The sequence below is a fragment of the Mizuhopecten yessoensis genome, unplaced genomic scaffold (genome assembly GCF_002113885.1).
Source record: "Mizuhopecten yessoensis strain PY_sf001 unplaced genomic scaffold, ASM211388v2 scaffold2597, whole genome shotgun sequence".
Classification (NCBI taxonomy): domain Eukaryota; kingdom Metazoa; phylum Mollusca; class Bivalvia; order Pectinida; family Pectinidae; genus Mizuhopecten; species Mizuhopecten yessoensis.
Genome location: NW_018404625.1, coordinates 673,980 through 697,103, shown reverse-complemented (window position 1 = coordinate 697,103; position 23,124 = coordinate 673,980). Strand labels below are relative to the sequence as shown.

At 36.2% G+C, this 23,124-nt stretch overlaps 1 protein-coding gene across 2 annotated transcripts in view; it reads left to right on the top strand.

The window, feature by feature from the left end:
• LOC110446163 (E3 ubiquitin-protein ligase TRAF7-like) overlaps positions 1 to 21,039 on the top strand; it is a 77,618-nt gene extending 56,579 nt beyond the window's left edge. For both annotated transcript variants that reach the window (XM_021491172.1, XM_021491173.1), the window contains 2 exons: positions 19,581 to 19,700; positions 20,777 to 21,039. In XM_021491172.1, the coding sequence (XP_021346847.1) occupies positions 19,581 to 19,700; positions 20,777 to 20,788 (132 nt within the window). In that variant the 3' untranslated portion in view covers positions 20,789 to 21,039. The remainder of the gene's footprint in view (positions 1 to 19,580; positions 19,701 to 20,776) is intronic.
• Positions 21,040 to 23,124: the final 2,085 nt, after the last annotated feature.

Here is a 23,124-nt window from a genome sequence, read left to right as displayed (position 1 = left end):
TTGAGCACATTTCTGTACGGTAAAACCTTGTTTATTATTGCCACAATTTGCCCAGTGGAAAGTTCTGCATTAATATAAAGAAGTTTTACAACAATTATGAAACAAGTTTATCAACTTTGAAATTGATCATTATTGCTGGCCAGGATGATAGTGCTGGGGGCTTTAAAGAGATTTTGCAATACTGGTATATTGAGGGAAAGAAAAAGGAAAATAGCACCTTGACATTAATATATCGGCAGTAACCAAGATATCTTGGCAATTGAAACAAAAGGCATTACATGTATATCAAATACAATTATTTAATCAATTCATGGAAAAAAAACAAGCAGCTTTATTTCTTATTCGATAATTTTGGTTCCTCAAAGTGACCTCCATCATGGCATGGCACATATTGAAGAAAAAATATAATCTTTTCAGAAGTAAGTTTATTTGATTATTGGTTATTTTGGCACAGAATTGACAGGTCATACATGCAGATCCCCTTACCACTGCCAGAAACTTTAACCATCAGCTTGAAACATTCTTACGAGCATCAAACTATTTTAGCTTTAATATAATAAAACATCTCTGATAGGAACCAGTACTTTTATAAAAACAAATAATGATAAAGATTAGATAAAGACATAATTAACAAGAACGTTCCTGAAAGTAAAAATGCAACAGCCTGTTAAGGACCAGTATTTGAACCCTGGGATTCTAAATAACAACGCACGCAGTGGCTTTAACAAACTGAGCTAATTGATAATCAGTGGTATTTCTGGAGATATTTAGTCCTGCTAGTTATGGAGCCGACATGTAATTAAGGGGAGCTTAAGGTCGCTACAGTGTGTCTAGAATAAGAGGATAATGCCGCTCCAGTGGAATGCCAGCATTGGGATCCTTTAAATGACGTCATTGTTACAAATAATTCTGCCTATTTTTGTCAGTTTTTCCCTTTCGAAACTATTCGATCATTTAATTTACATCACAATATAAAATTGAACAACTAAAAAAGTAATTTAGGTGTCTAAAACATTGTAAAATTGTCCTGATGAAGCCTCAACTTTCGAGGCGAAACTAGTCGGCCAAATAAACTATAAATTCCACTTATTGGTGACGCTTGAGCATGTTGTGATTATATCCATTTTCTTTATATATTCAATCATTTATTACAGACGCAACAAAATGATACGATAAATGTGTGGAATTTGCCTAATCATTCAATTGAGAAAAGAAAAAAGTTGAATATAATTACAGGTTACTCTGTATTGATTAACCTATGAAAAATTTACATTAAAAAATTAAGGACTTGCAGTATCACAAACAGAAAAAAATGGACATCATCACCATGTTACCAAAATGTTATAACCTTATGATCAATGTTATCAAGTTGTTATCACCTCAATATCTCTACATTATCACCATGTTATCACAATGTTATAACCTATAATGATCAATGTAATCAAGTTGTTATCACCTCAATATCTCTACATTATCACCGTGTTATCACAATGTTATCACCTTGTTATCAACTGATATCACAATGTTATAACCTTGTTATCAACTGATATCACAATGTTATCACCTTGTTATCAACTGTTATCACAATGTTATCACCTTGTTATCAACTGATATCACAATGCTATCACCTTGTTATCAGCTGATATCACAATGCTATCACCTTGTTATCAACTGTTATCACCTTGTTATCAACTGATATCACAATGCTATCACCTTGTTATCAGCTGATATCACAATGCTATCACCTTGTTATCAACTGATATCAATCCATTATCACCTTGATGCATGGTGATAAAACAATGTTATCAACTGATATCATAATGTTATCACCTTGTTATCAACTGATATCACAATGTTATCACCTTGTTATCAACCATGTAATTGCAATGTTAATTGCATCTTAGATTATGCTTCCTCTTCAATAAAATGACTGCTATACATACACAGATCTTAGGTAAAAGGTTTGTTTTTGTTTGGGTTTTACGTCCTTTCAACAGCTAGGGTCATAGCTTGGTAGTAAATCTTAAAAATTATCATAAAAAGGAGGCCGGAGTGTCAGTTTGAAAATACTATCAAACACAATATTCGCAAAATTTTACACTGTTAAGGGGCGATTTCTAAAGCACATTAATTGCCAAAGCAAAAAAATTAAATGAGATTACTGGCTAAACATCAGTATGCTGAAGGTTATATAATTCAACCATGTTTATAGCCTTCAATAATCCCAGGGGGATCAGACATAATCAATTAAAGTATGGGATGAGTTTATAACAGGACAATAAAATAACATTAACTGTTCTTTCTACGGAACTTAAGTAGATGTGGGTGGGCTTATTACCAGGCATGGGCTTATTGAGGGATAGATGTAGTTCATTCTTTCTTCCGAATGATATAGCATCGTTAATAATGTGTAATCGATGTCTTCTCTGTTGTCCTCTCTGCTGGGAAGCTGAAGATATCTTTTCTCATGAACTGCTTTTATATAATGATAAATAAATATGCCAATAATTTAGATTATTTAACTGATTAGTTCTCGTTGTTTATATAATTAAATTCACGATCATTTAAATTTTGTCTTTTTCCAAAAGAAAAGAAAATATTCTGAAACATTTCTCAGTTCTTTGTTAAAAATATAAAAAGTCTATTTTTTTAACTGAAAATTGTAACATTTACAGTTATCATTTTAAAATACTTCAGAAAAAAAATTACGTCCCAGTGTATCTCAAAATCATGGTTTTTGACATTAAAAAATGGTAAACTTGCATTTGGTAGTATGAATTTGAAGTCATTTTTGTGAAAAAAACAAAAAGACACAAGAAATACCCACCACCCACCTCCCGATTCCCCTTTCATTTGTTAGAACTTGTGAATACATTTGCTAATATATCGGAAATTGTTCCAGAATATAAGTAATGAATTCATGAAAAAAATGCTATTTCAAAGCTGACTTACCTTCAATACAAGCCAAAGCACATGCAAGCATTAACAACAGTGTTAAGTTCCTCATATTTGCGACGTCGGCAAAACGGTGGTGATCAAGGGATGAAGGGTGGAGAGGTTTCTCCGGCTTGAGTTGTCGAGCGTTCTTAAATATCAGATCACGGTATTAGAGATCATGTGATGCTGCCACTGCCAGAGGCCAATGGAATGCCTTCATTTTCGTCATCATCATCATCATCATCAGCATTGGCACCGTGTCAGTTTACGTGGGCTTACAATGACCCGTTCAATATTGACGCATCCTTACAAAGGCTCAAGTGATTATTGGATCAAGTGCTGAAGCACGTTTGTTACCGCTGTTCTTATTGTTGTCATATCATATGTTCATATTCAAAATCAGGCGACAGATTCATTCCGCAGATTCGTAGCTTCCTGTAAAGTCTTATATAACTGATCCTTACGTGTTGACAGTTAAACTCATTCACCACTGAAGACACATTTGAACCCTTCCAATTCAAAGGTTTGAATAGTTCATTATGAAGTTTCAGGGGTAAATGAGTTAAAAAACATCAGTGATTACTACGTTCCCTGCAAAATTGTACTGTACTGCTAAATTGTATCTGCAAATTTTCAGAAAATTATTGTTTAAGGATCCCCGTGACACTGCGACAAACTTTTTACTTTGCATTGTAAACTCTTTTTTCAGCATTACTTGAATACCCCACTTCAATAAATTGTTTCTGAAAAAAACCCCATATCTTGCAAAGATATTCATGAAAAAATTATAAAGATGAATTCAACAAAATATAATTCCAACAACAGTGTTCAAAGGATCCATCTTATACCACTGCAACAAAGTTTTTACAATGCATTTGAAACTCTTTTTCCAACATTACCCACTTCAAGAAATAATTTTTGAAAAAATGAATAAAAAAATCTTGCAAGACATTCCAGAAAAAATTATGAAGACGAAATCAACTAAATATAATCAACAACAGTGTTTCCGAGTTTAAAAAAACAACTCAGCGGGGCTAGACCAACAAAACCTGGACCTCAGATTGTTATATATAGTACTTGCTTTAACAAAGTGAGCTTCGATCCTTAAGGAAGTGCTCTGGTCCATGTTCAGTTGCACTGATACGCCCAAAACAGATCTAAGGGGAGGTAACTGTATATACCAATATCCACAGTGGAATTCTTTAGTGTTTTGCTGGCGGTGGAACAAGGATCCTTAACCCTTTCACCACTGTAGACCATAATGGACTCATCCATATCAATTCATGATAGAGTCTACTAAAGTTGCATAGGGGTGAAAGGGTTAAGTGACAAAATTGAGGTGTATGATCTTGAAGAGTTGGTTATGAACTCTTTTTTTTCTAAGATTAACATGTAGTTACAAATGTAGAACAACTTGTACATTTTTATTCTAGCTTAATTCATACAACTTCAATAATCTTGACATAAGTCTTTTGGGGACTCTTTAGAAGATGTAAGCTGGTTTTAAAGACCCCTGAACAAAGATTTTGGAACTAATATTGGTTTTTACCTGTTTTGTTCTTTCTCGAAACCTGTAATTTCTAAAAAATAAAAATAAAAAATAAAAATCTCTGCTGCATTGTTATAATGTAATAATTTAAGAGCTAAACAGTTTGTAACTGATGGGCATGTTTAGATTTTTGATATGATCCAACATCCAAAATGGCCTCCAATGGCCTCTGATTTTAGGTCTATAACTTGATTTTAATTAGACAGTCAATTATTCATATAAATGATAAGGAGAGATCTAGGAGATATACTTGATAGATTAAAGAACAGCTTGATTTTTTTTGGATTCAAGATGGCTGTGGTGGCTTTTGATTGGCTGAGACATTTCAGGCTTTCACCCGAGCTCTGTTTGGCTGACTTGTGGGAGAGATACATCGGAGGCATACGTATCACCAAGTGACTGACTATAACCTTTTCACCCCTATGTAACTTTAGTAGGCTCTACCATACATTGATCTGGATGAGTCCATTGTGGTCTACAGTGGTGAAAGGGTCAATAGGTTCCTGGATTTGCTATAGATGCTGTGACCTTTGGTCAACCAAAACATTCACTGTAGTTGTTAAAAAAAGAAAGAAAATGTCATGCCCGTTAAAAATTACTTGGTGGAAGTGCTGCTGCATCTTCTGAAATTGTAGGGTTGTTCGGGGAATTACGTAAGAATTCATATGTGCCAAGTAACGTCAGCGTGGTAATCATGTGGAAACTCTGCCGATTATATTAGTATTATCGTCGGAATTGTCTGTCATTGTCTCTGGATTTAGTTATTAAGGATTTTTTTTTAATTTGCATTACTTTTTAACAGTTTTGATGGCGCGCAATACAATTTTGTTCAAACAATATTCACTGATGTTTGTGAGGGTATCTTGGAGAATATTGTTTGAAGGGAACTGTGTCCTAAAATATCTGCTTCATAAATGTAAAAAATATATATTCAATCCTTAGGAGGCACGGTAGTCTATAGTGGTAGGACCCCGGGCTCGTGACTGAATGGTTGTGTGTTCGAGTCATGTCACAACACTGTGTCGTATTGTTGAACAAGGTACTTTACTCCGCTTGTTCCAGTCTACTCAGCTGTAAATGAGTAGTTCCAGTCTACTTAAGTGTAAATGAGTATGGGGTTGGACAGTGCTAGAATTGATGAATCCTATTGGTGTTAGCGCCAAAATGTCAGCACTGGCTGTATGCTCCCCTGGAGGGAGTTGAGAAAGATATAATGGCTGGTTGCAAAGGACCTTAATTACAACGAATAATCATCTGTGAACTGCTTTGAGACAACCTATGAAATAGGTTGTGATGAAGCGATATAAGAACCTCAAATTATTATTATTATTATAATATATATTTTGTTTTCTATGGTTGCAAGATCTATCATGACATTTAAAGTCAATTGGAAACCGTTCAGGAGTCTACAGTCATCACAATGTGGACTTTGATATCATGCAATGATTGATCCAAGATTGCTCGACTAAATATGGCAAACAGATATACAGAAAACATTTAAACTTTATCATATTATACACTTTCAATTCTCGTTAAATAAAATCTTTATGAATTCATTTCTTACAATTTCCTCTTCCAATATAAACAATAAAAACAAAATATTTTCCAATTAGAAAGCATTCATATATGATAGTTCAGCTAATTGCTGTTGGTTTAGAAATCTGCTGAAGTACAACTTTAATTGGCTATAAAGGTTTATGCAAGGCTTGTGAAACTGATTTTAATGTGAATCGCCAGAGCTTATCCTTGTATTTGTCTGATAAGAATGTAAATATTGATTTCTGAATTCAAATATTACCCAACTCCTTGTCTTTAATTAACCTCATCCTGGTGTCTGCTAATTCGGTTGAAAAGGAAAGTCGGACTACATTATGTAATATTCTATAATACCAGGGTAGACCAGGGCTCTACCCTTGCCAAGTATATATTATATAACAGTTATATATAAGGTTGAACAGTATACCCCTCCCTTGTGTGCCTGCCTGCCTGCCTGCCTGCCTGCATGCCCGCCTGCATGCCTGCCAAATGGCTCCCAAACCCGCACCTCCACATTAAAATGTCCGAAATTTAAGCACTCAAACTATTTTTAATTAGACTGCTTCAGTCAGTGAGCTGGCTGGAATTAGATTACTACTTATGTAACAACCTAGACACTCCAGGAGTTAAGCTCACTTTCGCTCTCTGCAGTCTGGAATATGTCATAAGATAAATTGAAAGTGTGCAGCTGGCTGAGCCTATTTGATTGGTCTCAGGTTAAAAATACCTGACCAATTGCTAGCTTGATGCCTGTCCCTTGAAGGTCCTTTGGTGTTCATCAATTAAGATCTAACTAGTCTAAGTTGTCTTATCCACAAGGTGGTGTAATACTGATGAGCCTTTGATTTTGTGATGATATGTTCCAGGGGTGCAGAGAGCGAAAGTACCACCGCCAAAAACTACAGCTCGTAACGCATAATGGGAATTGTTTTTTTTCCGGAATGACTATAACTTTGACAAATCTTTGGTGAAAAGAAAACCATACCATGTGGGACTTTTATGAAAAAATAATAAAGATGAAATAAACAAAATCTAATCAAAAACCGTGTCCCGAGGGTAAAAACTTCAGCGGGGAGTAGACCGCGGTTCGAACCCTAGACTTATTAGATTGTTATGCTATTATGTAACAGATTGAGCTACCTCAGGTCGTGTGAAGTGACCTGGTCCAACTGTGCTACAGTTATATCCATACGGAAGCTAAGGGGAGGTTACTCTGTGTAAACCGCAGAGCAGTGGGACAGGGATACTTAACTGATCGAATGCTAGTCAAAGTTCGGTCCAGCTGGCAAAGATTAGTATAGGAAAATTCTAGAAATCACCAGGTTGGAATTTCCCTATCCTACACCCTTGGGCATAAAAGAGTATTTTTCTCTCAACTACCAGAATAAGTTCTAAGAAACCATGAAAATGCGTTTGAACTGGGTACCAATTTGAAAATATCAACTTTTCCTCTGAGCTTTTTTGACAAAAACGAATCAATGAGCATGACTCAACATACCATGATCTTCACAAACACAGGTTGCACAGAAAAATAATTTCATATATCAAATACATGTACGGTAACTATATCGGAAAAGGTTTTGATTTAATGACGTCGCCTTTTCGGCACTTGTCTAACCTTAAGAATTAAATAAATTAGAACCAACCAACATTTGTTTGTTCAGATCCAGTTCCAATATTGGATCATACTGTCTTTATTATTTATGAGACCTATTTATATACAGAACACAAAAAGGATTTGTCGTCCAATTTTACTCCTCTTGTGGCCACTTGAGGCTCTTGAAACCAGTGTATTCAGGACCTCTTCATATTTGTAGTAGACCTCTTGTAACGTTGTGCAAGTAGTCCTTGACAAAAGTGTTTCTTTAGTTGTTCTGAATTCTAAGTGATTTTTTTCTGCCTAGAGTTACTAGAAACACTACATTAGGTTTGGACGGATCAAAGGTGTCGAACGTGAGTGCTCACGTATAGCTTTGATCTGTTGGAGTATAGTTTTTCATCACATACCTATGTAATCTGACAATAGTAATAGTAATACAAACATTTTCTGTTGATATTTTCTGTCGGTTTGTATCACACATGTGTGATACAAGATGTTGTATCACCATATATACTAGCCAGAACTGCTTTTTTATGGGAATCCCCTTGTCATGGCGAACTGAAAAGTTCCCGGTATTTGGAAAAAATATCAAAGTTTATAAGATCTTTGTATCGATCTCGACCAAATACGGAAGGAATGGGATAAAAGCCAGGCCACACACTTGTGTTTTTCTAATGTGTTTTCCCAACGAATCCGAAAGCACGAGTTTATTGCGCAGTCGAATATATTCACGAGTGCACAGAAACACAAGTGTGTGGTCTTGCATATTTATTGTCACAGTAGCGTGTTTGTTCTGATCTTTATTATTGTCATAGTAGTTTGGTTATTTAAAGATATTTACATTGCATTGTGTAATCACTCTTCTGCGAAACCTAGCTGTCTCAAATGTGACTCCTGAGTATTCTGACAACCTGTCATATCTGACACAGCTGTACTATCTATTTCTTATAAAAGAGATTACCATATAAAACCTGTTCATTCCGATACCTTGTCTTCATTCCAACAAGTCTGTTGGATTCCACAGGTTGTCAGATTAGACATGTTTCACATTTGATTCCAGCCCGTGTCAGATTAGACAGGTAGTATTTCAGATCCCACTGAGTGTCAGATTAGATATTCTAGATTCACTAAACTTCTTGACAGGTGGGGGAAAAGGTAACCCAAGTCATGCTACTAGCATTAACCCCAGGGTTTGGTTCCACCTCTGAAGACTTAGTCAAGGGTCATCACACATTCCCTATATATACTATGTATATATGGAAGCGTCCTTGGTCCTCGAGCTGTCAGAATCAATGGTTATAGAAAGGAAGAGTGTAGCTCTCTTGGGAGCTAAAGGGCGAGGCCTTAAAGGGGTGTGTAAGTCTTTTAAAAACCAGTACATCTCCTGGCCAGTTGATCATGTTTCAACTGAATGAAGCATCTTTAGGACCAGAGAATCAAATGTTATTTATGCAAGCAGGGTGACTGCCTTATTACTGAACAGTGGACCCCGAAATTCGGAAAATATGTCCAATTATACTTTTTAATGGAACTTTTTTGCCTCAGTTGCTTGAATAGCAAGGCAAACAATACAGGCCCTTTTGGCCTCTAGTGTGACAATTATAATGTTCAATATAACAGGGTTTGACCCTATACTTGAAACAAATGTAACAAATGGTCAACATGTTTAGTTTGTGTAGGTTGTAATGTCCAATAGGATCATCGTTTATTGTTATCGGCCATGTTTTGACATCCATTGATGTCGTCAGAAAGCTCTTCCTGATCCCTGGAGCCCGAACAATGACAGGTCTTTCTGGTATTTGTGGCCACAGTAGCGCGACGAAATTGCTGATTCTAACAGGATTTCGTGACATTAACCCTCGTTTGTGAAAGGGGATTGAAGAAGATTCTAGGCCATTAGTTAAGTATACTTAATAGTCCACCTTAAAGGTTTCATCAACATTATAAAGCCCGGAGTCATCATCAACTTCATTAAAAGCTAAGTATAATGACATACACGTGTGACTTCTCAAAATATCCATTGTTTTTAAAAATGTTAATGTGAAATATTTGTTGTCATGCTCTAATGCAGTTCACAATGAGTTATGCAAAAATATATTAACATCTGAACCGAGAATATTTTGTGCGTGCGTTGTGTGTATTATGTATAAAATGATGAAATACCTAAACAAAAGCTACCAAATAAACGACTTAACAAAATAATAAAAAGGTAACAAAATGTTATTTAGAGGAATGTTCAATGGTTTTCTTAATAAGGTTAACCCTTTCACCACTTTAGACCATAATGGACTCATCCAGATCAATGCATGGTAGATCTAGAGTCTACTGAAGTTACATAGGGGTGAAAAGGTTAAGAGCCCCACTCGTTGATGGCACTTGAATTAGCATTGTTCATTTTGTAATTATGTACCAATACTATATAGAGTTTGTTAATCTCTTTCTTTTATGCTCTGTTTTCAGTACAATTGCCAATTGTTTTTGCCCCTAGTCAGCTTATGCTGTGTTGCAGCTCTGTCGTCTGTCAACTTTTCCTTTAAACAACTTCTTCTAAAGAACAGAAAGGCCTAAAGTCATGATATTTGACTGGAAGCTTCCTGGGATAGGGCCTAACATTTAAGAATGCAAATAAAAATAACCTTGACCTATACTCAAAGTCACAAGGGTCAATTACTTCAAAAACTTCAATCAACTTCATCTGAAGAATCAAAAGTCACAGAATCATAATATTTGGCCAGTAACATGCTGTGATGAAAGGCTATGAAAATATTTTCAGATGAATTGACTTCGCCTATATACAAGGTCATTGAGGTCAAAAACTTTCTGAATCGCTGAAAGGCCTAGAATCATGATGTGAGGTTGATAGATTCCTTTATAAAAGGTCAAGGGGTTTTAATTTGTTGAAAAAAACACCTTTAAACCCTTTTTGAACCAAAAATCCAAGGACGATGATATTTGATATCTTCCAACTAACCTAATTACCTAGGGTGATGATATATCTGGCCTGAGTAGGTAAATGCTGAGATGAAGGGCTATCATGTGTATAGAAACGAAAGAACTTCACCTATAATCAAGGTCACATGGGTCTAGTGTGTTGAAAACCTATAACCCTTTGAAGACTATGTGAGATCTGGATGAGTCCATTATGGTCTACAGTGGTGAATAACAGGGTTAAATGACTTCTTCTGAATACTCAGAAGTCCTAGGGTGATGACAAATTTTGACCATTAGCATGCTTGGATGTATTTAGGCTAGACCTTCATAAATTTTGCAATGTCACGAGGGTTAAAATTTGTTACAAATGGTACTGATACCGAGCCTGTTGCTTTATTTGACCTTTGTCTGCTTTTAATGTTATGTTATAAGTGTCAGATTAAAAGCAGATGAGTGATGCAGGCCCATTGGGCCTCTTGTTTAATCAAATACACCTGCTGCTGTTATGAACTGTTAATGATTTTGTGTTGTTTACAGATCACTGGGTGAAATCAGATCGACAAATGATATATGAGGTCAAAGTAGCAATGCTGTTTACAAATGACTGGATGAAAATATTTTAAGTTGTAATTAACAGCAATTAAGGAGCTCTTGTGAAAACACAGATTAAAAAATCAAAAACATGGTTCATTCTTGGATCGTTATAATACCATTTCAATCTGACACCAGCTAATATCCCTTGACGACATCATATGTTTTTACTATGTATAATAAACCATGTTATTGTGATATCATTATATTGAGTTCAACACAGTAATGTTCTGACGTAAACATCGTTTGTATTCTCACGACATGCACGATATGCATGTTAAAGATCATAGGAACTTGTCATGTGTCGTAGTTTACCAGATGAAGACACTCAAACATGTTTTAAAAAATGAACCGTAAATATTTGCGTATTGTGCGCACGGGTGTATAGTGCGCAAGTATTTTTGGGGGTGAAAAAAAAATATTTAAAAAAAATGAGATTTTTGTTTTTTAAATTTTTAAATTTTTCTGGAAAAAATGTCAAGCTGGACTGATAGTAACTAACCAGGTAGGTCACTAAAAAGAAATTTTAGCAGTTTATTGCTGCAATAATGCTTCAAAATATTTCTGAAAATTTCCGAAAAATATACCATAAATAGTCCCAACCCAGAACTTGTATTTACAGTACATAAATTTGAAAGATTAAGGTCAAAGGAGTCAACAAGTGGGTTAAACTATAATATGTGTATTACCATAATGATTGTCACTTGTTTTGATTGTGAAATATTTGTTTACCCAGGTAAGTTGCAGACTTTTAAAAAATAGACGTATTTTGTAAAATTCCGCTTCCAAAAGTCATCAGGTTTGGTAAGAGTAATTAAATGAAAAACAAAATAGCTGTTTATATAACTGTATAACTGTTATTTTTATAACATGAACAACTAAAATTTAACTATTTGTGGTGTGGTCATATATAGATCTAAACAGTGGCATATCCAAGATGGCGGACATTTGTGAACAGGGGTCATAAACTCGCATTTATTAAGCCCCCTCCCTACTTTTGGTCAATCAGTTGTCACTAAGGGGTGGGGGCTTATCTGTGGACAAAAACAGTATGTAATGATATACTGCATTATTAAGGATCCCGGTACCACTGCCAGGAACTGTAAAGAAGTGTTGAAACTGTTTTTACAATATGACTTATGATTGCTGCAATAAATCATTTGAAAACCAGACCTTGCGGGACCTTTATGAGAGAAAAAAATAAAGATGGAAAAAAAATATTTATATATAATCAACAACAATGTTTTGATTATAATAATTAAATGGGATTAGACTGGGATTCGAACCCTAGACTTCAGATTAGTTATACATTTGTACTATCCTTACAACCGCTTGAGCGATTGAGCTACCTCAGGTCAAAGGATATATACGTCTTCAGACCAAACCTTTTCTACAGTTTCATCTAAACGAAAGTTAAGGGGAGGCTAACTGTATCTAGGGGGGGGGAAAAAACAGTGCAGTGGGATGGGGATTCTTAAAGGAAATTGAACTTTGGATAAAGAGTCACGATCATGTGTCAGCTAGCTGCAATTGGAAAATTATCAAAATTTGAGGTGCCTCATTACTTATGCACAATGGGTGGTACCGGAATCATGAATAGTTTATGTTATATAGATTGTTAAAAGAACTTGGGGAAGATTTAAGAAGTAGTCCAGAGTTGGGAGTCAGAGTCTAGAGTTGAGGGTCGGGATTCGAGGTTCGGGAATGTGAGCCTCTTGAGAGAAAGGCTAGGGATGGCCTGGGTACATGCAGTACTTGGTGTGCTTCAATTTAGAACCATGTGATTGATTTTGTAACTCTATATAATCTGTATGCAGGTAGATTTTCTTTCGTGTTCCAGAATGGTGTTAAAAAAGACATTGTTTGATTTGAGAGAGATCTTACAAAGAGCCTATTATATACTCGATGTATAATTGGAACCTGACTGTTGCGGCCACAATGTGAGGTTGATAAAATTCTAAGTTAATAAACACATGTGTTGTTCAGCATGTTACGTAACAGCACACACCCAGTACTTAATGGAAACAAGGGTTGGCCACAGGCACAAATTGTGTAATAGGGGAGCGAAACTGAGCCGAACTGAGTAGACGGACACTCTCCCAATTGAGCTGCCTCAAGGTCGCCTGCAATTTGCATGCCCACTCCAATTCTACTACACCTGCGTCTTATTAGATCAAATACAGTATTTGTTTCATGTCTGGTTTCACTACTTCAACAAACACCCCAGTTATTGAACTTGTGAAAACTTAACATATAATCTTTATGGGTAAAAATCTGTATAAAACTGTAGCTTAATATTATTAGCTCACCTGCTCGATGGGCAAGTGAGCTTATGCCGCCCAAGCAGCGTCCGTCCATCTGTCCGGTATCAACTTTTTACTTTAAACAATTTCTTCTAAGTAACCAAGAGGTCTAGGATAATGATATTTGCCCAGTAACATGCTAGGATATAGGGCTACCAAGTTTGTTCAAACACATGACCTCGACTTATATTCAAGGTCACAGGGGTCAAATATGTTTAAAACTTTTAAACAACTTCTTCTGAAGAACCAAGAAGCCAAGGGTGATGATATTTTGCCAGTAACATGCTGGGATTACGGCCTACCAAGTTTGTTCAAATGAATGACCTTCATTAATAGTCAAGGTCACAGGGGTCAATTGTCTTTAAAAAAAAAAAATCTCCTGAATAACCAAGAGGCCTAGGATGGTGATATTTGCCAATAACATTCTGGGATGAAGGGCTACCAAGTTTGTTCAAATGAACGACCATCACCCATTTGCAAGGTCACAGGGGTCAAAGAAGTCAAATCTTTAAACAACTTCTGAATAATCGAAAGGTCCAGGGTAATGATATTTGGCCAGAAGCATGCTGGTATTGAACGGCTATAAAGTCTGTTCAACTTAATGTCCTTGTTTGACTTTCACGGTCACATGTGTCACATGTTTAAATCTTTTAATAGATTCTTTTGAATCAAACACTGGTATTTTGCATTAGCTGTATTTTAGTCCACTTTTAAGATTACAAGTGCAAGATTGATACCATTTTTATATTCAAGGACCTCTGTCCCACGTATTTATTTTACAACAATTATGAAACAAGTTATGTTAACTTATATTAATCACTCTTGCTGGCCCTTGTCTTTGTGTGGGAGGAAACCGGAGTACCCGGAGAAAACCCACGTGGTCGGGCAGGTGGCCCCATGCCTTTTCACGTTCGATCGGGGAATCGAACCCCGGCCGCCTTGGTGAAAAGCAAGTGCACTATCCACTGCACCACCCGACCACCCAACACTGGTGTTTTGGATATATAAACAGTATTCTCCCCTTAATTTCATTTTTGATATAAATTAAATGTACACATGTATATCCGAAACAAAAATTAAGTGGGGATTACTGTATATATACAAAAAAACACAGAGGATAGTGGGTCAGGAATCATTAAGATTCTATCTCAGATACAATGTCTGTATCTAATTCTGCATGTAAGGTATATAATTAGTTTACTGTTATCAGATTTACAGTGTAAAATCTTGATCGTACTAGAGAATATACCCAAAAATGTTCCTTCAGATGTCCCATTAACGGAGAGCGTTCAGGCTCTACTTCAAGTGTATTACGTTTAATGTCCTTGAAGATTTGTTAAAGACGAGGGCATGTTTACTCAGATCGTCGTGAGGTCTTTTGTTTTTTTCTTTTTGTATTTATTCAAAGGACATAACAAAGATATTATCACTGTGCACCTGTGACTTAGTATAAAGAAGTTTCAAGTAGTTTAGTAATTGGAGTGGAATTACATTCACATGAGTACCAAATACACATACAATTAACTCTTTCAAAGTGCATTAAGGAGGCATGGCCGTCTAGTGGTAGGACACCGGGCTCGTAACCGAAGGGTTGCAGTTCGAGTCACAGCACGGCACTAACAGGTGTCTCTTTAAACAAGATACTTTACTCCATTTGTTCCAGTCTACTCAGCTGTAAATGAGTACATGGTTGGGCAGTGCTAGAATTGTTGGATGCTAGCTGTGAGCGCCGAAATGGTAGCACCGGCTGTATGCTCCCCTGATTGAGTTGAGAAAGATATAATAGCTGGTTGCAAAGGCCCTACAACTACGGATGATAACTTGTGAACTGCTTTGAGATGACCTACGAACTAGGTTGTGATAAAGCGGTATATATAAGAATACTTGTACTGAGCAAGATTTAAGAGCATTAAGGGCTTCCAGTCAGCTATAAAGACCCTGACTGCATGCCTTTATCTGGGTCACCAAAAGCAACCAAGGACGGATCCCTGTCCCACCAGAGACAAAAACACTAGAGATATATCCCTCTGGATTTTTTTTACAACCAGTGTTACTTCCCCTTAATTTTGCTATGGGTGTAGTTCAATTGGACCAGGACACTTCCTTTGACCAGCTGGTAGCTGACAGTTTGATAGAGCAAAAGTATAACAATCTCAAGGTGGATGGTTCGAATCCTGCTATATTCCAACGTAATTTTTCCACTTAGTACACTGATTATATTTTATTTTATTTTATCTTTTTTTTTTTTTTTTTTTTTTTAAAGTCCGAAAGAGGTNAAAGAGGTAACTGCTTTTCTATTCCAAAATAATTTATCAAAGGTATATAGACATAGTCAGGCTGACAAATAACAGATTCCGATGCGTCGTTACCGAGACGAGGAGCCTTAATGAGTTGATAAAATAAAGTTTATATTTGTTTACTAACATTTTGAACAGGGCGCCCGAGTGGCTACACCGATGTTCACTGTGGTGATGTTTTCATTTGTCAATGAACAATTACAATAACATTAGGGACAAAAAGTATTTTAATAACATGCAGTCACTAATTTTAGTAATCGGTATACAACAAAAGTTCAAAAGAATTTCATACCTCAAAAATATGTTTTTGTCAAACTATTGCAGTACTTATACCTTTCTAATACCTATAATTTTGTACCGTTCTGTTTGCTTTTGGAGAATTGGGAATTATGCAATATGTTTTGTTTGGTGGCCTGTTGTATGTGCAACTGACTGCTTAATTATTTGTAGTTTTCAAAAGAAAAAAATTCTAAACATAACTTGGGCCGCAGTGTAGGAGTGGTTAAGGCGTCTGACCGTCGAAGATCACTGGCGCTGCACCACTGCGAGTTTGAAGCCTATATGCGCGGCAGCCGCCAGGTACTGGCTGTAGGTCGGTGGGTTGAACTTTTTGAGACATCACTCGATCAGTTTTATATTTTATACAATGAATATATATAGTGAAGTTATATTTTATCTCTCTCAAAAAAAAAGAACCCCCCCACTATTGTAAACAGTCTACCCAGAAAAAAAGCCATACATTTAGCCATTGAAAGAGGTGCATTATGCATATATACACACATTCTGACCGTTAAGGATCCAAGGCCCACTGCATTGTGGTTTTTCCGTACCTTTCGTTTGAATATCATTGTAGCACATTTGGCCAGGGCACTTTCGTTGACGACGTAGCTCAGTTGGTTGGAGCAACAGTATATCAATCTAAAGTCCGGGGTTCAAATTCCCCGGTCTAGCCCTGGCTGATTTGTTAACATTAAAAAAACTGTTGTTGATTATATTTTGTTTATTTTCATCTTTAACATTTCTCATAAAAATCCCACAAGGTATGGTTATCTTATCAGAGATGAGTTATTAAAACTTTAGTCCTGACGGAAAAAAACAGTTTCCCAATACTATGAGTTACAGTTTTTGGCAGTGGTAGTCAGGAATCCTTAAAACGAACCTATTAAATAATGTGTGATTTACTGTGTCATAAAACATATAATACTACTGCTACCGGTGTGTATACCATTCTGTGTATATAGTGTCATTGTATATGTAGCCTCATTGTGGATAAAAAAAATTGTCTTTGTGTTTCAGTTTTTCTGTTTGGTCGTAAAGTATATAGCCCACTCATTTCTCCTACTTAGATATGGAAATATTTGAGGCTTGTAACACGCCCTTCATCACATGGAATTTCCTCCGGGTACTCCGGTTTTCTCCCACGTTATAGAGTGACCCCGCACACTTATCAATTCATCCGAGCCTACAAGCATCAATACAATGTAATATAAGACTTGTTTCATAATAGTTATAACACAGCATTTTTATCCCAGGTTTCTACCATCTTTGAAAGCTGATTGAAAAATCAAGGTCCTGGAATTCACTTTTTAATTTTGTTCAAATAAATGACCTTCACCCATATTCAAGGTCACACGGGTCAAATATGTTAAAAACTTTCAACAACTTCTTCTGAATGACCAAAATGCCCAGGGTGATGATATTTGATCAGTCTGGCATGCTGGGATGAAGGGCTACCAAGTTTGTTTAAATGAATGACCTTCACTCATAGTCAAGGTCACAGGGGTCAATTGTCTTAAAAAAACAACTTTAAACAACTTCTTTTGAATAACCAAAATGCCCAGAATTTAAAGCTGTAGATGCCAGCAAAAGTAACCTGCTGTTCACCAGCTTTAACTTGAACCAGCTATTCTGTTTCAAAATATTTGTATATTAAGTTGTCAGCATTAATTACAGCAAGTGTGAACAGTCAATAGTGTTATTCTTCCAATTCATATTTTAAACATTAATTTTTGAAACTTAGTCAGAAAATTGGACTTAAATAAGTCAGATGTTTTTGTTTGATGATTATTGTTACGTTAGTAATGGACAATCGGTTTAAAATCGTAATTGCTACTCATGTATACCAGGGAATTGTCATACCACCCCCCCCACCCCCACCCACCCCGCTGTAATGAAGGCGAATTTATCATTACAACAAACATCAGTAAACTATATAAAATGCATAGTAATAAAGTAATTAAATGTGAAGGGGAAATAACACTGGGTGAATATGGTTTATTCTGGCGAAGGGGTGAAACCTTTACTGAGTGAAATTTTCCCGATTTACAATAATCCATTTTTAATCCGAAGTAAGTAAACTGATTGAATATTTTTCTTGGGTTCATTTCAGTCAAATCTCGCAATACCAGAGTTTATCCTAACAATATATTGATGATAATGATGACGATGTTGTGTAAACATTCAATAGCTGTTGTTGTTTTTATTTTGTTTATTTCATCTTTATTGTGTTTTGTCACTAACTCATTCACCCCTGACATTTCATAATGAACTATTCCAACCTTTGAACTGGAAGAGTTAAAATGTGTCTTCGGGCGTAAATGAGTTAAAAGTTACACAAAGGTGTGTGGTTTTCTTTTCAGAAACAATTTATCAGAGCTATATAGTCATGCTTGAAAACACATGTTTCGGATTGGAATGTATATCCACAGTTTTTATACGCCCGTCGACGTATTATGTTATTACGTGAGCGGGCGGTCGGGTGGATTATTAACTTCAAACTTCACAACAAGGTTAGTTACCATGAAACCTCGGACAGGTTAGATAACCGCCATTATCCGACCATAATTTATGGAGTTATGCCCCTTTATGGACTTGCCGAAACAGTATCCGCTCGATATCTCCAGTAATTAGTAACGGATTAACTTCAAACTTCACAACAAGGTTAATTACCATGAAAGCTCGGACAAGTTCGATAACCGCCATTATCCGACCGTAATTACTGGAGTCATTACCCTTGGTTTCATTAATGCGATGCATGCGTTCCATGATGTTGTATTGCACTCATTGATCTACCAGTTATGTTGAATGATTTCTCTTTTAATATCAATTACTCACAAATACTTAATATTTTTCAATCATACAAACAACTGCTCATTCAATGTGTGACGGGCGTATTATATACCGCTTGCGGTAACCTTGTTGGCAGTGGTACAGGGATCCTTCATGGTCAAATAATGGCAACAAAACGTGTGGTGTCTCGCTCTCAAGCCTGTAGCACCATTAACCCATTCACCCCTAAAGTCACATATAAACCTCACCAAATCAATGACTGGGCAAGTCCAGTTTATACATGTAGGGGTGAATGAGAAAAAGTTCAAAACAATATAGTCAGATATAAAATCTGTCTTTTAATTGTTGTTTTTTTGTTCAGGCTATAATTTCAAAATGGCAGATCTAGAGTTTCTTTGAAGACCAGTTCTTCACAGACATTGAAGACTTAAAGTCACGGAGACACAGTAGTCTAGTGGTAGGAATTCGGGCTCGTGACCGAAGGGTTGCTGTGAGCGCCGAAATGGCAGCACCAGCTGTATGGTCTCCAGGGAGTTGAGAAAGATATTGGCTGGTTGCAAAGGCCCTATAACCAAGGATAATAATTTGTGAACCGCTTTGACATGACCTACGAACTAGGTTGTGATAAATCAGTTTATAAGAGACTCAAATTATTATCATTATTATTTATTCACAGGATTTGTCAAGATTATGGACAGTGACGAAATAGTTTGAGGAACATTTACGTCATATTTCGATCACTGCCATGCTTGTTTTACTTATTTCAGGTCTGGAGCATGGACAACATGATATGTACTCAGACGTTACTTCGACATCAAGGCAGCGTGGCCTGTTTAGCCCAGTCCCGGGGTAGGATCTTCTCGGGAGCTGTTGACAGTACTGTGAAGGTACGTATACTGAATCATAAAGGAGCTTCCCTATCCTAACATCTTCAAAATTAAAACGTTTTTCTTCACATGCAAATTCTTTGCACGCTTGGTATATATGTCATGACAAAAAACTCTAGGACAAAAATAATAATTTGTGTGTTTTAGGTAACATGTATGAAAAAAATAGGGTAGATTGGTTGGCAAATAATACCATTTTCATTCTAAATTTTCATGAATCAATCAATATTATGCTTTATTTTTTAATGCATTTCCGCACATTACAATGGCAATTAATATATAATAATTTGTCAAGAATTGGGTCAGACTCCCAGTACAGGAAGGAAGTACATTTTTTATGATTGGTCAAGCTTAGCCTGGCTAATAAATTAATATACAACTAGGTGATTGTAAGGTAGGTCAGGATACCTGAAACATATGTATTTTTGTTTTGGCCTTAGGCTAGCTATGTAGGCTCCACCCTGCAAATGATACAAACTGACTCTTTGATCCAATATTAAAGGAATTGAACTGCAGAATAACAGTGTATTTTAATATTGGTGTAGTTCTTCTGTGTAATCTTCAAAGAATAGGCATCGCCCTGAAGCCATTGGTTGGTGTTTTATTTGTAAAACCAATCAGATATAAGCTTACTGTGTGCCTGCGACTACTCATAACATATGTTGAAGTTCCAAGGGTGCAGAATGATACCGGAGGGGGGGACCTTTGGATTTTGAAGATAAATTTTGAGGGTTACATCTTCAAAGGATAAGTATCAAGTCCTAAGCCATTGGTTGGTGTTATATTTGTGAAACCAATCAAATATTAGCTTACTGTGTCATTGTGCCTGCGACTACATCATAACATGTTCCAAGGGTGCAGAATGATACCGGAGGAGGAGGTGGGGGGGGGACCTTTGGATTTTGAAGATATATGTTGAAGGTTAATAAGAAGTATCTTCCTGAGGGGGATTATATATTAAGGGAGGATGGAGTTATAAAATTGGGTGCAATCATTAGGCTAAATGTGGTAAAATTACCATAAGACTACTGACTGACAAATGTAAGTGATTTTACCTGGAATCTTTATATTTACAGGTGTGGCAGTAGAGGAGACATGAATGGCCGCTCAAGATCACCAACACTGGTTTTGAAGGGAAAGAAACAGAATTTGATATTTTTTCAAGGCTGATATATGATGGACACTTAAAAGAGAGTTCTATAGATTATTAGTGATTAATTTCACACAATTTTATTTCACGAAATTTTTATAATGCCTTAGTTTTATACTGTTATTTATATATACATATTGTGTACATGCTGACATGAATTCATATAAATCCATTACTATTACATATATATATCTGTCTTTGAGTGTTCATTTCGTATTTCATATTTTAAACTTATTAAGGATCCTAGTTTGTCCCACTTGAAAAAAAAATGACAACCTCCAGTGAAGATATATATATGAGTGTCATTTTTACCGAAAGTTGATCTACCCCTAAAACATGTAAAATTACGCTTAACATCTTAGGTTAGGTCCAAATATAACTAATAAATTATCAGGTCCCTGTGGTCCTGACCCCTGTCATCCCATCCTGACTTGGTTTAGTTTGGTTTCGTTTAATTTTGTTTAACGTCCTATTAACAGCTAAGGTCATTTAAGGACGTGCCTCCATGTGTGTAGTGTATGCTTGCTTGCATGTGTGTATGCAGGAGACAGGGTATGTTGGTGTGCTTGCCTCCTTGTGATAGGGCAGATCTGATGCCGACTTTATAGTGCTATCTCACTGAAATACCATGCCGAAGGCACCAAGCACAGCACAGTTGTTACCATTCCCCTTACTGCTGAACGTTAAGCAGGGAATAACAACTACCACTTTTAAGGACTTTGGTGTGTCCCGGCCAGGGGACAGAACCCATTGCCTTCCTCACCATGGCAAACGCTCAATATTCAAGCCAAAAGTGAGGTGTTGCCAAGCAAGGCACTAGGAAATAAAAGGTAGTTAGAAGTAGAAAGAAAGATAAAGATCCCAAATATTGAAATGGGCACAGCTGAGTGCTCCATTTCAGCAAAATAAAAAATAAAATACACCCTTCTGCTTAACATCCACCTTTAAAGATAAGATTGATATATTTCTGAAAGAATACATTATGTATTTCAGAATCTTAAGTCTCCGTCTTGATTCTGCATCAATTTCGGACAAACAAACTTCTAATATTTTCTATCCTTTGGATGAAATTTCAGTCTCTGCATAAATACAAGTGTATTAAAAGTGAATTCGTTCTTGTTGCCAAATAGCGTTTGTTTCCGGTAAAAAAACCCACATGAATTTCAGTTAATAGAAAGCCAAGGTATATGTGTACTGTGTTGCAAGATTTTTATCTCATTCTTTTATTCAAATTTTCTACCCTTTCATTATGTCGAAAGGGCGATACAAAATGGATTTTCAAAACAGAGATGACAGAAGATTAGTTGAATAGACTCGGGCATATAATCTGCTGTGATTTATTTGCTCCATGGGAGAAGTCAAGGTTTGTGACATATATATATCCAGAATCAAAGATTCAAGCATTTCAAAAGATGTTTATGGATTTTTTTTGTGACAAGACGTCAATGTTCATGTGATTTAAATAGCTTTAGCATTCATTGCGGTGTTCTAATTCATTATCTGCTCAAAATCTCCTGTCATAAGATATTCATCTGTTATCTATCTGTTGGAATAGGTGACACACGAGGAGACAGACACGCGAGGTGTACAATTAGTTGTTCACAGAGCGACAGGTAACACTAGACAGTCAATGGGGAATATAGGCCGATATATATATATATATACATTTTTGTTTGTTGTTTAGCAAGATAGTGCTATTGTCTTCTGCCAAAATATCAATCCAGTGCATAGTTAAAAGGAGTTGAGTAGTTTTAATTACAGTGATGTAGCAGATAAACCTGTATATAAGAGCAACGCTCCAGGACAAAGTTCTAAATTTCGATTTAAAGTATACCTTGAACGAAAAAAGGAATCAATATATTATTATTCTATATGATCCAAAAACAAAAATGTCGAAAACCCCATCAAAATCGGCTAGCCCATGAATACCAAGATATTGACGTATACATTACAATACACGGTTCTGCAGGTGAAGTGTACGATTTTCACCTGTCCTTCCAATACTAATTAGCATATAATCGTGCTAAAGGAGATCCTATAGGCTGTGATAACTGTAGCAGTCGGCCACCATAAAGGGAACATACAGCATCAGATTGCGAACTAATATTTTTCTTAGTTTTGAGTAATCAGATTATGCTGAAGATAACATTATGTGGATGGTATCCAGCCAAATCAAAATTGACAGAATTTTCAGACAGTGAGTGTAATTGAAACCAATCAGACGACTGAATAGGGTTACACAGACTAGTAGCATTGCATGTCCAGTTTCTGAGC